Raw genomic sequence first — 13,745 nt, 5'->3', positions numbered from 1 at the left:
TGCAGAGTGGGAAGCACATCCGCTAGCCAACTTGACTAAACTCATATATGCATTTTTGAAGATTTTATTAATTATAGAAGTAGCAAGAAAGAGATTCGATTCAAGAACCCAACATCATGATTCAATACTAACACCGACTGTCGCTCCATTGGCAGGGGACCCTCTTCTTCTTCACTTTGGCTTGCCTGCCGCAGTAGTTTTTGACCAAAGATAAGAAGCTTTAATAGATTGCAAAAGTAGTTGGAACTTGGCAATGGAAGAAGAAGAAGAAAAAAGCATTCTGCTTCAACGTAATTCATCAACAAAACCAGTAGTATTTCCCGGTAAATTCATCATGCATTTTTCCGCACGAAAATAAGTCTCTTTTTCTTGAAATTTATATGTATTTTGGAGGTAATGGAAGGCAACGCGGCCAAGAAAGAAACGCTGAAACTTCACTCTTTTTTCCTTCTTATTTATTCAATTTTGGTCTGATTTTGTCACGCTTTGTTTTCCCTAAAAACTAATAAAGGCATCCTTAAATTTGACAGAAATTTCCGATAATGCAACTAATTGCATGAATTACCGCGGATTCTAATCCCAGGTTCAATTCCCATGTTCATATATAGTTATAGAAAGAAAACTTGCTGCCTTCTTAGAAAATTCTTACAACTGACAACCAGTAAAGCATCAGAGTAGACTGACAAATGTTCGTATAAACTTGGTTGGAGAATTTCACAAGGGAAAAGAAAAAGAAAAAGAGAAAATTTAGCTGTAAGCCTGTAACTTGTCGACTAGTACACTACGAATCTTAGTGTATCAACAAAAAAAACACAATGACACATCCAGGAACTCATCACCATGATTCATACTAATCTGACTGTCATTCCATTGGCACATGACCTTCTTGTTCTATGTTATCGTCCTGTAAACTACCCAACATGATTGCGGTCAGCATCAGCCTCCCGGCCTCTGAATAATCCTTATGCTGCATGAGGACTGCTTCCACAGAAGAAACCGAATCCTTCATGATTGGAGGCTCCGTGATTTCTTGTCTCAGTGACAACACTTCATCGAACCCTTCTCCAAAAGTTTCAGCTTCTGGTCCATAACATCTATTTGATGCCTGGAAAAGCACTGTGTCTTTCAAGTTCTGCAAGGTTTCCTCATCACCCCACCCTTCAGATACCGATGCCTGATAGAGTTTGCTCCAATCATCTTGATCAGCAGCATTTCTCCAGCAATCCTCTAAAAGGTTTGCATGGGTCTTACGGAAGGAGGAGCTGGTCCATGCAAATACATCAAAAGCTCGCAGTGACAGCTCTGCACTTTTTTCACCTTCAAGGCACAGCTTGATAAGATCTTCTGGATGAAGTAGCTTTGTGTTAAGGCTTTGCTTTGTTTCATCATCAGGAAGGAGGTTTATTATTTCTTCCTGCAACAGATGATGTATCAGGTGAAGACTGACAGTGAATGGACATAGTTGAAAGAGATTCATCATATTCAAGAGTTAAAAAATAAGTCATAATTCAAGGCTTTGCTTGATCACTACTGATTTCCAAAAGTCCTATCTTTGAAAATAAAATAAATTACTTTCCGCCTTAATAACTAGAGTGGGAGGGATGAAAATTTCTGTTATATATGCCTTGTTCAATAAGGACACATGAAGAACAAGGCACAACCTTAATTTAATACAAATGACTAAAAATGCAACATCACCATTGAGAATTTGGGTTCTAATCACGCAAGTGCAATGACTGAAAGAAAATTTTCATGGAACTGCCACCAAGCGTGGAATATGAAGGGCGGAAGGGAGGAAGGGGCAACAAACATAGCACATGAATTGTTCCTGTTAACCCAAACCCAATCATAAAAAGCAGAATCCTTACTCTCTTTTTTTATTTTCAATGAAGGCATGATAATACAAGACTGATTTGCCAATTCTGATACCCAAATAACGAAAGCGCTAAAAAGGGAAAAATAATCAGGAAGACCCTTCAACTAAAAACAAAAATGGCAATTAAATTTGTTTTCAAACACAACAGACCTGCAACTTCAGAATCTTTAAATCAGCCTCAATGCGCTTCACTTTGGTCTCAGAATCAACATCCTTACCTGCCAATGAAGCAAACAACTATATAACACTCAAATCCCCAGTATAAATGCTCAAGCTAAAATAAAACAAATAAAATTACCGAGTAATGTTCTTATATCTTCCCATGCCCAAACACTATTAGCATTTCCTACACCCCAAAGCAGTGAACCATGTAGCAATTCTTAACATGCGGAAGTTTTACTTGGTCTTTTAGATGACAAAACCACTCATAAAAATCAAGACTACACAGAAACCAAAATATATCTCACAACTAGCAACCCTTGATTGCTATACTACAGAGGCATTTACCAATTTCTCATCGAATGGGAAGTCCTCAAGTGGCTTGACTTGATGGTTTGCACAAATTACTATATTAAGTTGATTTTGCAATAAAAATAAAACTCTCTTTAAATAACAGTTAAAAGAATAAGAAAACATATGGAGTATGCAGTGTAAAGAAAAACATGAAAACGCGCAAGAAGAGGGGAATTATATGAAGAAACTATTAAGGAAAGCCAAAGGATAAAATATACCTGCAATTGCAGCTATTTTTGAGAGATTCAAAAAATGCTTTCTGTCTGCCAGTTTCGGTAACATAGTCAGATTCTCAGGACCAGTCCCCTCTTCAGCTTCTGAAATTGAGCTTTCTTCTTGAGAAAGAGCTAATTCATGAAGAGTTTCCGAAGCTGAAGAAAATTGATGAAGGAACACTTCATGAAGCCACAGAAGATCTTGATGATACTTTAAAAATATGGATAGCTCTTCAGGAAACTCTTCCCCAAGCCTAAGCAGTTTGGAAAGTTGTCTCCTTAGATAAAGTTGTTTGAACACAAAGTAACTGAACCCTCCATTAGGTCCCCTGCTGTCATGCTATACAACAAATCATTTTCAGAAAACAAAAGAGACATCTAATAAGACAAGAAAACAAGAAAAAACAGAAATCACGTCAAACAATATCTTCAAAGCAAATGATCAAGAGAAAACCTATGTTTTTAAGTTTAAACAGAAACATAATAATGAAATCCTTAAAAATAACAAACTTCTAAGTAGGACTACACATTGAAATGATGAAAAAGGTTGCAGAAGAATTATTCTAATTAGAAGAGAATAGCTTCAAGGTAAACGTTCAGAACTGTGGCACCATTAAGAGGAAGAGCTTCAAGAAACAACCAACGCAGGTTACTATGCTTCAATGGTTAAATGAATTCCAACGGACTAATACTACACACTAGCACAGAACAACCTTTCCAGCAGAGAAACCATTCCATAAGTTTCAGAAAACAAATGAAAATAAACAAGTAACAAGCCAAAGAAAATATAACTGTCATACCATCAGATTTCTTAGTAGTCCAGAATCATTCAGGTCACAGCATATTTTCCATAAAGTACTGTAGCATTCATGCCGTTTTGCCATGGGCAGCAAACATGACGAAAGCTTCGCAAGAATTTCTTCATTTAGATCATCAGTTCCTTCATTTAAATTCTGCTAAGACAATAAATTCAAAGATGCATACTTATCCAGCACCAGGATCACAAAGAGATACCGTTGAGCTAAAATAAAATTTAAACAATAATAGTAATAAACAAAGAATACCTGATGCCCAACTTCCACAAAATCTTTGATTTGTTGATAAAGCGAGTCTAGGAGTGCATCCCTCCTATTCCAATACTCATCTAATAAGCCTTTATGTTCATCTCCTAGTTCAATTTTAGCTGTGACAGCACCAGCATATGTCTCAAGCAGAACTTCAGCCAGCACTTCTAGATGAGTATATAAATCTGATTTTGCAGACACATCAAGTTGAGATGCCTCTAACAGCTGCAGCATGAGGGAAGCAAGGTGCCACATCCCATTGCGCACCACAGCTAGACAATACCAAGGTGTTAAGCGCTCAGGTGGCGGATACCACAAGTGATGCTCACTTCTGTATTGCATGGCTGTACGAACTATAGTAACACATGCATTTGACAGTTCACAAGCTCTCTGGACCTGAATCCCAAATGGCTGCTCTGCACTTATTACATACTCTAGCTGTTTGTCTAAGCATGAGAACACTTCCTCAAGATCAGAAACTTTACTGTAAAAGACTTCAGCATTATCCCTGTCCATCAGAAGAACAGTATTCCGGCGGGCTCTCTCACCAACTAATTGAATGAGATCCCAGAGAGCACCTGATATTTGATTTTCTGGACTAGAATGGGAGGAGTTAAGTCCACTAGAGCGGTTCTGGCTGATAATGTTCTGCAATTCCCTTAGTTGAATCATTCCAGCAAGCTTTTCACCATGCTCCAAGATAATTTGCAAAGAATTTCCTGCCAGAAAGGAAACATAAAAACATAATTTAGTTGGTCAACAGCACCCCACTGAACCTCAAATCAATATACTCCTCAATAGGCCTTCTACCCCCATGATAGGACACCTTAAGAAATATTGTCATCTAGACACTAATTAATATACTCCGTGTATCCAATAGATATTCTGATGACAAAATTATCAAATGAGCACAGCACCAAAAAGAAAAAATTCCCTGAAAATCATATTTTTGATAAATTAAACTCTGGTAACAAAATATAACTTTATGTGTTAATATCTGACAATCTTTTTATTTTTGATAAATTAAACTATGGTAACAAAATATAACTTTATGTGTTAATATCTGACAACCTAAAAGAAATTGATTGAGCACAGTGGGTTAGATAAGCACGCGTGGAAGTAAATGTGTGCTATACCTACACCATTGCATGCACGAACTTTCAAGTTTCAATATATGCCATGTCAATTGGAAAGGATTTGACATCAAATGATAAAACATTGCAAATATAATAGGCATGAGGGCATACTCTGTTTCGAACACAGCTCCTCATGACATTTGGATAAAGCAAGAAACTGGAGAAATTTTGTATGTTTCTGTTGCTTATCCATGAGTTGGGAGGATACTACAGCCATTGCCAGAATCTCGGCTCCTCTAGTTGTTGTCCAGTGTTTAGCTAAAGTGTCAACAATTGATCTGCTCATTCGCGCAAAAACATTTGTCTCTCTGTCCCTATCGAATGCCCCTGAATTTTTTAACTTTTCAAACGAGGCATCAACTTGCCCAGATAAAAGATAATCATGGAAAAGCTGGCTCAGTAAAGTTTCTGATTCTTCATCTTGGCCAGTTTGACGCGCACTTACAGTCATAGCCCTTTGTCTATCCCCAGCATCCCATGCTTCAGAACTAGCCCTTCTAGGAGCAAAATTGCCTGCAAATGTAAGGTTTTTTCTCTCTTCTTGTGCAGATCCTTCATTTGAGCTACCTTTACGTGACAAACTTCGCTCAGGAGGTTCAACCCCACCAAGTATAACAGCCTTCTCAGGTATTGCCCATATTCCTGCCTTCTCGGTGAGTACAACCCATGCCCCTTCTTCACCATCATCTGTAGACGGAAGAATTGAAGCATCTAGAACCTTTCCAGCATCATAAGGTAGGTCAAATTTATAGAGCCTTGTAGAGTTTCTAAAATAATGAGATACTGTTGCTGTTCCATCACCAGAAAGGATGATTGCTGATCCTGAAGGGTTGCCCCCTACCCGCAGTCTCATGGAGAATAAGAAGTCTTCATCTTCTACTCTTGCTTTTGGGATTATCACTTGCACAGGTGCTTTTTTCTCTAAAACTCTTTCATGGGTAGGCTCTACACTCATTCCAGATTTATATTGCATAGTCAAAAGAGAATACTGTGTGTAGCTTGAACTACTACCCCGGTCCAAGCAGAAGGTAGCAACCAGAATGGTAGTCACTTTACCATGATAGTCCACCTGCATATCGAGAGGCCAGATTCGCTTCTGCCCGGCCAAATCTTTCTTAATGCCCAGATCCCCATCTGAGCCAATTATCTCATGAGACCAGAGTTTTGACACAACAAATTCAGCACAAAGTTCAACATTAAAACATTGAATATGATGATCTGTCAGAAGAACAAACTGCCTGTTAGATTCCTGCATAGGAAGACTTGGAAAACACCAGGTCAGTGACCTTGGATAACCCTTGCTCCCTAGGTTTTGACCATTGTCACCCCCTTGGGAGGAAAGAGTCTGATTGTCCCTATATACTTTCTTACGGCTAACACTAGATGGGCTGCAATGAAACTGCCATAGCTCGCCATCTGAACTACAGGCAAGGGCAACACACATATTCTGGGAATCAGGGACTGCAGAAGCAATCAAAGAGTTAAATGTACAAAACCCAGTCAAACTACTCCTGTGCCTCATAATTAGTTGCTGTCGCTTTGGGGTGGTCTTCCTATCAATAGGTGAAGAATTTGCCTCCAATTCATCAGAGGCTGCAACACTAACAACGGGGGCTGTTCTGCCTTCAGCATAAATGTCAGGCCAGTACACTGCAGCTCGAGTTTTTTTGTTACACAATACAATACCAGCAGAGCTACAGTGTTTAACAACTTTCTTTGTTCTTGTAGACGTGCTATCCCAATTGACAACACAAAGCAACCAACAGTTCCCACCACTTCTGCCCGCATCCCCACCTTCAAAAACATTTGCAGGGATTTCAAGAACAATGCAATTGATCGATGCTGCAGGAGACAGATAACTCCACACGAAGAGTCTGTTTCCGCATATAATCCATGCCAGAGATGTTCCCCTCTCCATTCCACCAGATACATATGCATCACCTGCAAGAAGAAAAAAAATGAGAAAACATCGGATACCATTCTACAGTTAGTCATTTCATTCAACAACCAAGCTCATGGAGTAAACCCTACTAACCATGAACATGCTTCTGGACCATACTGGCCTGTTCATCACGAACAACTTGGGGAAACTCTCCAACATATACAGGCTTAATTTCATCCCCTTTCTCACTTTGGTTCGCTGGTGAAACTCTAACCAAACACAAAACAACACAAACGATTGAAAATCAGCACTTACATTCACCAACCCAACTCTCCAATTACCATATCCTATTAAAACCAACAATTAAGCCCACATGCAGAACCGACGAACTCATTTCAGCAATTCAAAGAACGAATGCATAATAAATTAGACGAGTACCTGGCGAGAACAGATAAGCGAGGAGCCCAGGGAGCCGGAGTTCCGGTACTGGGCCGGTTCGGGACCGGGTTATCGGAAACAGGTCGCCGGTTCTCGACGAGAGGAGTTGCGGGAGATCCTGGGTCCCGACGAGGGTTCACATTGGGTCGCTTAGTTCCTGGAGTGAACATTTGTTTGGTTTTTTGCTCGAAGAGAAAAAAGAGAGGGAAAATTTGGGGGTTTGGGGTTTAGGGATACACTGTGAGCTGAAAAACGGAAAATGCGAGCGCTTGAATTGTCTTGTCTCTTGAGTGAGAGGGGAAATTTGATGGCGGGGTGATCCGGTGTGGGCGACCTCACGACTTAAGGATACTTATGGTGGTGGGCCCAACACCATTACACAAATTTAAGCCATTAGATCAAAGCATGTTTAACGATATATAAATTTAACCATTACACAGCATAACACTATAAAAAAACCATTCACACCAATGACGTCTAGTCCAGTAAAAAAATACATTGATTTGTAAACCATGATTTCAAGTTCGAATTAGTAATGTGTGTGTGAAAAACCCCCCTCATTTATCCTTGTAATTTTGAATATCGCTTGTATTAAAATTATAATAAAATTTAAAAAAATCATTCATACATTTCCATATATGTTATGTCGCTATAAAATTGGGCTCTTCTTAAGTTGGGTCCTTTTTGTCTTCTTTCATGAGTCATGCCCATGCTATATATATAATATGGATTAGGTCCATAGGAGCATATTAAGAAGGTCTTGTTTAACCCACCTCTTGAATTGGCCCCATTGTAGGTCCACATTGATACAAATACCCAATCCATATCCACAAGTATATCTTATAATGACACTAGGGTTTATATTAATACGAAGTCTTAACTAACTATAGAAATAATGAGTTATAAGTAAAACAACATTTGTTTGTACAACATTGACTACTCACAGTTTACTTTTATTTTCACGTGTTGACTTTTTTTGGATGAAGTATACGTGGGTTAAGCTAATTTGTCAGGACAATGTGCTCGTCTCCTTATACCAGAATTCAAATTTTCTTTTATATTACAGTAGTTTACATCAAAAAAATACAAAAGAGGTAAGAAAAGTTATTTTCATAATCTTTGTGGTGCATACGTTTGTAATAGAAAGTCAGTAAAAAGTGGGTGCGAGATCAAAAGGGGAGACAACAAATGACAATATAATAAGCACCTAAAAGAAGGAAGTGATGTAATTCTAATTACTGATTTAGGGTTATTATTTGGTAATGTGGTCCAGGGACAATGATAGCGCAACGTAAGCGACGGTATGGACACGTGTTGCACATGTAGTTGTTTACTGTGGCTTCAAAGAAACTCCCGTCACGACCGTCCGATCTGATGACCATAAGATTCATTGACCGTCTGCATGGTTTCGATTTGGTCGGTCCAACTTGTCGCCTTCGTAGTCTTCCAGTTCAATCAAACTCAGGCCGGCCCACGTGGGCCCAAACATGCACCTTAATTGAAGCTGGTTTAGTAATAATTTCATAATGGTCCCAAAATAATTAAGACAAAGTTATTATAGTAAACGTCATAAGCTGTATTATTAATAGCCAATTACTCTATGATTTGACATGCATCAAACCAAAATAAAAAATTAAATCATTTACCAACCAAATTTATAAATTACCTTAAGGGGTACTAATGAGAATTTCTCCTTGGCTAAATTAGGGTTTTATTTCCAATTGTTTTGATCTCATTTCACTTCGACATTTACAATTATAATTTTTTATGGTTTAGAATTCAAATGAATTTAGTCTTACTAGTATCTTGATTTACGTTTCACGCATATGTCAATAGGTTTTTTTTTTCTTATCTAATTTCTGTTTGATTATGATCTATATGGAGTAATGTTTTAGATTTTTTTTTTTTACATTTGTTTGCTTTTTATATATAGAAGAATAAAAGTTTAAATGGATTGTGAAGGGCACGTATCTAGCTCAAGCGATTAATAGCATTAACCTTTGTACCTGAGGTGTGTGTTGGATTTCCTTCTGTCCAATATCGCTTTGCAATCCGATACAATGGATAAAAATGTAATTTAGTGTTATTATATGAAATTTAGCAATGATAATTAAGAGAAATTAAAAGGGAAAATAAAGGAGAAAAATGGAGGCCCATCAACTCCATTAAGAGACAGAAAAAAAGAGTGGGCAAGAAAGCAAATGAGTCATCAGCTTCAGACTTCTTCTTACTTTCTCTCTCTTTAAGCTCTGAAACAAATGTAGAGAATTTATACCCTCAAAATTCTCACTCACCTTCCGCACGGTAAGTCCCAATCCAGCTTTCTCTAACTTTCTGTTTGGTCTCCCAGAAAATACAACAAACGGAAGAAAAAAAAAACGAAGAAAATTCGGATCGCAGTAACTGCCACTCGTCTTAGACCAAGCTGTTATTTATTTTTATTTTTATTTTTGTGAAAATTTATTTTTAAGCTCTTTACTCTTTGTGTCGTCTCTGTGACTGAGAGTGTGTTTGGGTTGTGAATGATTTGAAGGTCTTGAAAAGGCGTTATGAATAGGGAGATGAGCAAAGAACACCCACCAGAGCCTCTTGATTTCTTCATTTGGACTGTTGAGGTAACCAATTTTCAGTCTCTTTTCCTCTTTTTCTGTCTTTGTTTTTGGATATTTCTCATTCAATCAAGTAGATCTTGTGCGTTGGTATTGGGGAATTGTTGTTTGGGACATCTGATTTTGACTCTTCATTTTTTTTGGTAATTTATTGGTAGCTCATACATCTGTTTCTCTTTGAGTTAGGCTTTGTATATATGTGTGTTTGTATGTATTAACTTTTTGAAATTTTGGGGTTTTGTTAACATCTTGTGATGTATTTACTTTTTTATGGGGTTGATACTGGGAACAGTTATCAAGTTGTAGGTTTTAGTTTTGATTATTGTGAAAAAGACCAACTTAATGAATCGAAATAGAGGAGACTTCCATGTAATCTGCTAATTATCCTTCATACTTGGCAAGCTGGGAAATTCATCAGTTTCATATGAATCCATCTCATGTTGTTATTACCGGAAATAATTGCCTTCCTTCACTCATCAATTCATCCTCCTCCAGCTATTATTCGACACAATCTTCTTTCTTTGAGTTATGGTTCTTGTGGTGTCAGGCGTTTGACTCTTTGCCACTTTATAAAACGATTCTAAAATGCTACAGAACAATAGTTTGTTGTTAATGCAATGCCGTATTATCTGTTGCTATTCACTTGGTCAGGACCCTCCTCATCTTGGGGTGCGGAAATTGTTTCCCGGGCCATAGAATGATGAATGGATTTTTTTTTTTTTAACAACTTCACAAGTGAACAAAACTATGAGCTAAAGCTTGAATGTGGTCTTTGACTCTGAAGTTCTGCTAAAGATGCCTCTACCTAACTATTAGTAGCTATGAGTAAGTACGTTACAGTGAAAATAATGAGACAAACACATTACTATTGGTCTTAGGAATCTTAGGATTACCTCTGGGGACAGATATTTTGTGACTACAGGGGATTATTGATATTAAAATTAAACACAGCCAAGTTACAGACAAAAACATTACTTTGCCATGTGAGGTGATGCCGGTTGATATGGATGAACTCTAGTCGGATAATCTCAAAAGACAGAGTTTAAATTGCCCTAAGTTTAAGGTTGTCCTGAACAAAAATTTGGGTGAATATTGGTTTTTTTATTTTTTTATTTGGGTTGGAGGGACTGTTATATTATAACAACAGTGACTTAATAGCCTGAGTTTATCATGTGCCCTGATGAAGGCCTCATGTACATATTTTTTGGCCTTATATAATAAAACGAATATAAAGACATATGGCTCACCCACATGTATTCTCATGTTTATTTTCCCCTTTCGTACAGGATGTCGGTTTGTGGTTGGAAGAGATAAACCTCGGCAGTTACCGGCAAACTTTTAAGGAAAATGGTGTCAATGGAGAATACCTGGAAGGCATGTCAATGTTTACTACTGAGCAGATTCTTCGGTTTATAAGACGGTGCCACATGAAATGGGGAGACTTTATCACGCTGTGTAAGGAACTAAGGCGAATTAAAGGTCTGTAGCCTAGAAATTTTCCTATCAGTCTTTATCATGCTGTGAAAAAAAATGTGAATGTCTTTGTGTTCATTCTTATATCAAAAAGTTCATTTGGTCTCTAGAGTTATTGGATAAATAGATTGGAATAAGGGTTGTGATTATCTTTCTGTTGCATTTTCTATGCACAAGTACGTATGACATTTGATTAATGGAAAATATAATTATTCCAAAAGTAAAACAGAAAAGAGAGTATTTGTAGAGTATACGGATTGGTGAGATAGACTGGCCATGCATGATCCATTCATTTCATGCACTCAAATGTCTACTGATGGCGTAGCACGCTGACACTAAGAAACCGTTCCTATGCCTCATTCAATAGCATTGTGAAACTCTCTCTTTATCTCATTATCTATCCTAGCAAGTTGAGAATTTAAACCATTCTGGAATCATATTTCCCTTGAGCTACATATATATGCCTTTTTCCTCTGAAATTTGAATTGCATTTAGATACCATCTGTGTGTGTGCTAAAATCAAGTTTATGTCCAGTGGCTTGCCTGAAAGGGGAGCAAAAGGTCCGCAGGCCATGGTGGGCTCCATCTTGCCTCTCAGTAGTATTTGTCAAGGTGGCAAAGCGTAACAGACAATCACGGGTTGTTTCCTTGAAGCTGGAACCATAAAGGATGATCTTATATGTACCTACGTATATTTTCTTTTTTCTTTTTTTTTCTTTTTTTTTTGGCCTAGAGAACAGAGTAGGAAAGTACTTTTTTCGTTTTTTTTTCTTCTCTCGAGTCTGTCAAGTTACATGCTTGTTCTTCTTTGGAGAACTCTGTTTTTATATAGCCTTTAATGTATCTATCGCTGGTCTTTTGATCTTCATATGTTTGTTTACTTTGAGAACCATGATGAGGCAATCAAGTTCTTGTTGCAGATCATCCAACCCATGTTTATAAAGTTACTGTTTCCCCTTAAAGTAGTGATTTTCTGTAATGATTTTGATCTTTGAGTTCGATTGTTAGTGTTTGGGTCAGTTTCACTGGTTTGATGATCACAAAATGCGGGAAATGTAGAAATTGACAATTTGTATAATGTCTGTATTCGATTGGAAGTTTATAGATAAAGTCAATTTATCTTCAAACTCAAGTAGTCAAATTACCTCTTTTTAGATCTTGGAAGTTGGTGGTGATCAAGGTTCTCGGAATGTAACTAAGGGAGCATCCTTGAGTTGATTTTGTCACAGGACTCTGCATTTACCCGGAAACTGAAGTTTCGGAGGAGTTCCAGAGGTGTCGGGGAAGCTGCTTATAATTGTTTAAGCAGTTGTTGGAACCCCCATTATAAGTTGCCATTAATAAAAGTAGGGTTAGATGAGAGACATGGAAGACAAAGACAACATGGTTTGATTCGGCTGTCTCTACATAACCAAAAAGGGGATGTCGAGAGATTTGGTGTACTGCTCGATTGGATGTGGACTAACATTATAAAACCATTGTTTAATATTTGCTGAGGCGAGGGCCTGAATCCGGACTTGGCCTTTCTGGGTGGTGTTTTACCATCAAGCTGAAAAGGGTGAGCATGGATGGGATGTCTAGGGTTCACAGTGTTTTTTTTCGGTCGAAAAGGGTTCACTTGTGCTTGTTTACATCCAAGTTAGATATTTATTTTATCATCTCCAATTCAAAAAAGTTGATTAAGAAATCATTGCTAACACGTACATGGATGACGTCCATTTCAATGCATTAACGGTTCTATTCCAATGCATTAACGGTTGAGAGTCTCGCACGCTCCCATGGTTATTGTCCCAAGCACTATGGGTTGGGGAACTGCTAATAAATTGCACAAACCTTGCATGAACCAACATGGCAGGTTGGGTACGCGCCGACAGCAATGGTCTACCATAGACTTCTATTGATAGGACAACTGCAAAACATGAGCCATCATCGAACATGATAAAAAATATATGACCTTTTCAACAGATTATACAGGTGTGACTTATCGTGGGGACTTCTCGAACAATGAAAAAGTACCAATGTGATATATTTTCATGCATATCATCAATCAAAAAGCACTTCTCACTAATTATTTACACTAGAATCATATTTGTTCAAGCAATAAAGAGTACTTTATTATGAGTTGCCAACGTGAGAAATTCCTGATTATTGATGCATATGAAGCTCACAACGCATGCATGAACGATCAGATTAACTCTTGTTTGATGCATGTGAAGCTCATAATACATGAACATTCAGATTTAACTTATGAACACATTCAAAATATTTACAGCTTTAGATTCTCGGATAATATATAGACAATGGCCACATTCAAAGGAGTAGGTTAAGCTTGAAAATTATTGTTAGGGGCCTAGGATTCTCCCCTTTGGAAGAATTTAACCACCAACTGATTCCATAAGCTACCGTGTACCTTTCAATCTGGGCCAGTCAAACAAATGGATAGAATGGATGCGTATGCTACAGATAGATATATAATGATTAGAAGTTGTCATTGTCAACAACTATACCATCCTAGGTCACCTGAATAGTAAACAGCACG

The 13,745-nt window shown here is 37.8% G+C and overlaps 2 protein-coding genes across 4 annotated transcripts; one reads left to right on the top strand and one right to left on the bottom strand.

The window, feature by feature from the left end:
* Nucleotides 1-582: 582 nt before the first annotated feature.
* LOC110749938 (Nucleoporin, Nup133/Nup155-like protein) lies at nt 583-7,425 on the bottom strand. 2 transcript variants are annotated; one of them, XM_021950154.2, is made up of 8 exons: nt 7,125-7,425; nt 6,840-6,955; nt 4,916-6,745; nt 3,669-4,387; nt 3,405-3,560; nt 2,608-2,944; nt 2,027-2,094; nt 583-1,414 (listed from the first exon to the last, which is right to left on the bottom strand). In XM_021950154.2, exons 1-8 carry the CDS (start codon nt 7,292-7,294, stop codon nt 863-865), a joined length of 3,948 nt encoding a protein of 1,315 aa, XP_021805846.2. In that variant the 5' UTR covers nt 7,295-7,425; the 3' UTR covers nt 583-862. The 2 variants fall into 2 exon arrangements, with proteins under 2 accessions (XP_021805846.2, XP_021805847.2); XM_021950155.2 differs by having other exon boundaries at nt 3,405-3,557; nt 7,125-7,424.
* A 1,845-nt stretch (nt 7,426-9,270) lies between these two features.
* Nucleotides 9,271-12,074, top strand: LOC110749982 (Sterile alpha motif (SAM) domain-containing protein). 2 transcript variants are annotated; one of them, XM_021950215.2, is made up of 4 exons: nt 9,271-9,428; nt 9,658-9,739; nt 11,020-11,212; nt 11,742-12,074. In XM_021950215.2, the coding sequence occupies exons 2-4, from the start codon at nt 9,674-9,676 to the stop codon at nt 11,870-11,872; spliced, it is 390 nt and encodes a 129-aa protein (XP_021805907.1). In that variant the 5' UTR covers nt 9,271-9,428; nt 9,658-9,673; the 3' UTR covers nt 11,873-12,074. The 2 variants fall into 2 exon arrangements, with proteins under 2 accessions (XP_021805907.1, XP_021805908.1); XM_021950216.2 differs by having other exon boundaries at nt 9,301-9,523.
* The last annotated feature ends 1,671 nt before the right edge of the window (nt 12,075-13,745 follow it).

Source organism: Prunus avium, chromosome 3 (genome assembly GCF_965620075.1).
Source record: "Prunus avium chromosome 3, drPruAviu1.hap1.1, whole genome shotgun sequence".
In the NCBI taxonomy this organism is placed as follows: domain Eukaryota; kingdom Viridiplantae; phylum Streptophyta; class Magnoliopsida; order Rosales; family Rosaceae; genus Prunus; species Prunus avium.
The sequence above is the reverse complement of the archived record's forward strand: the minus strand, read 5'-3'. Positions and strand labels throughout refer to the sequence as shown.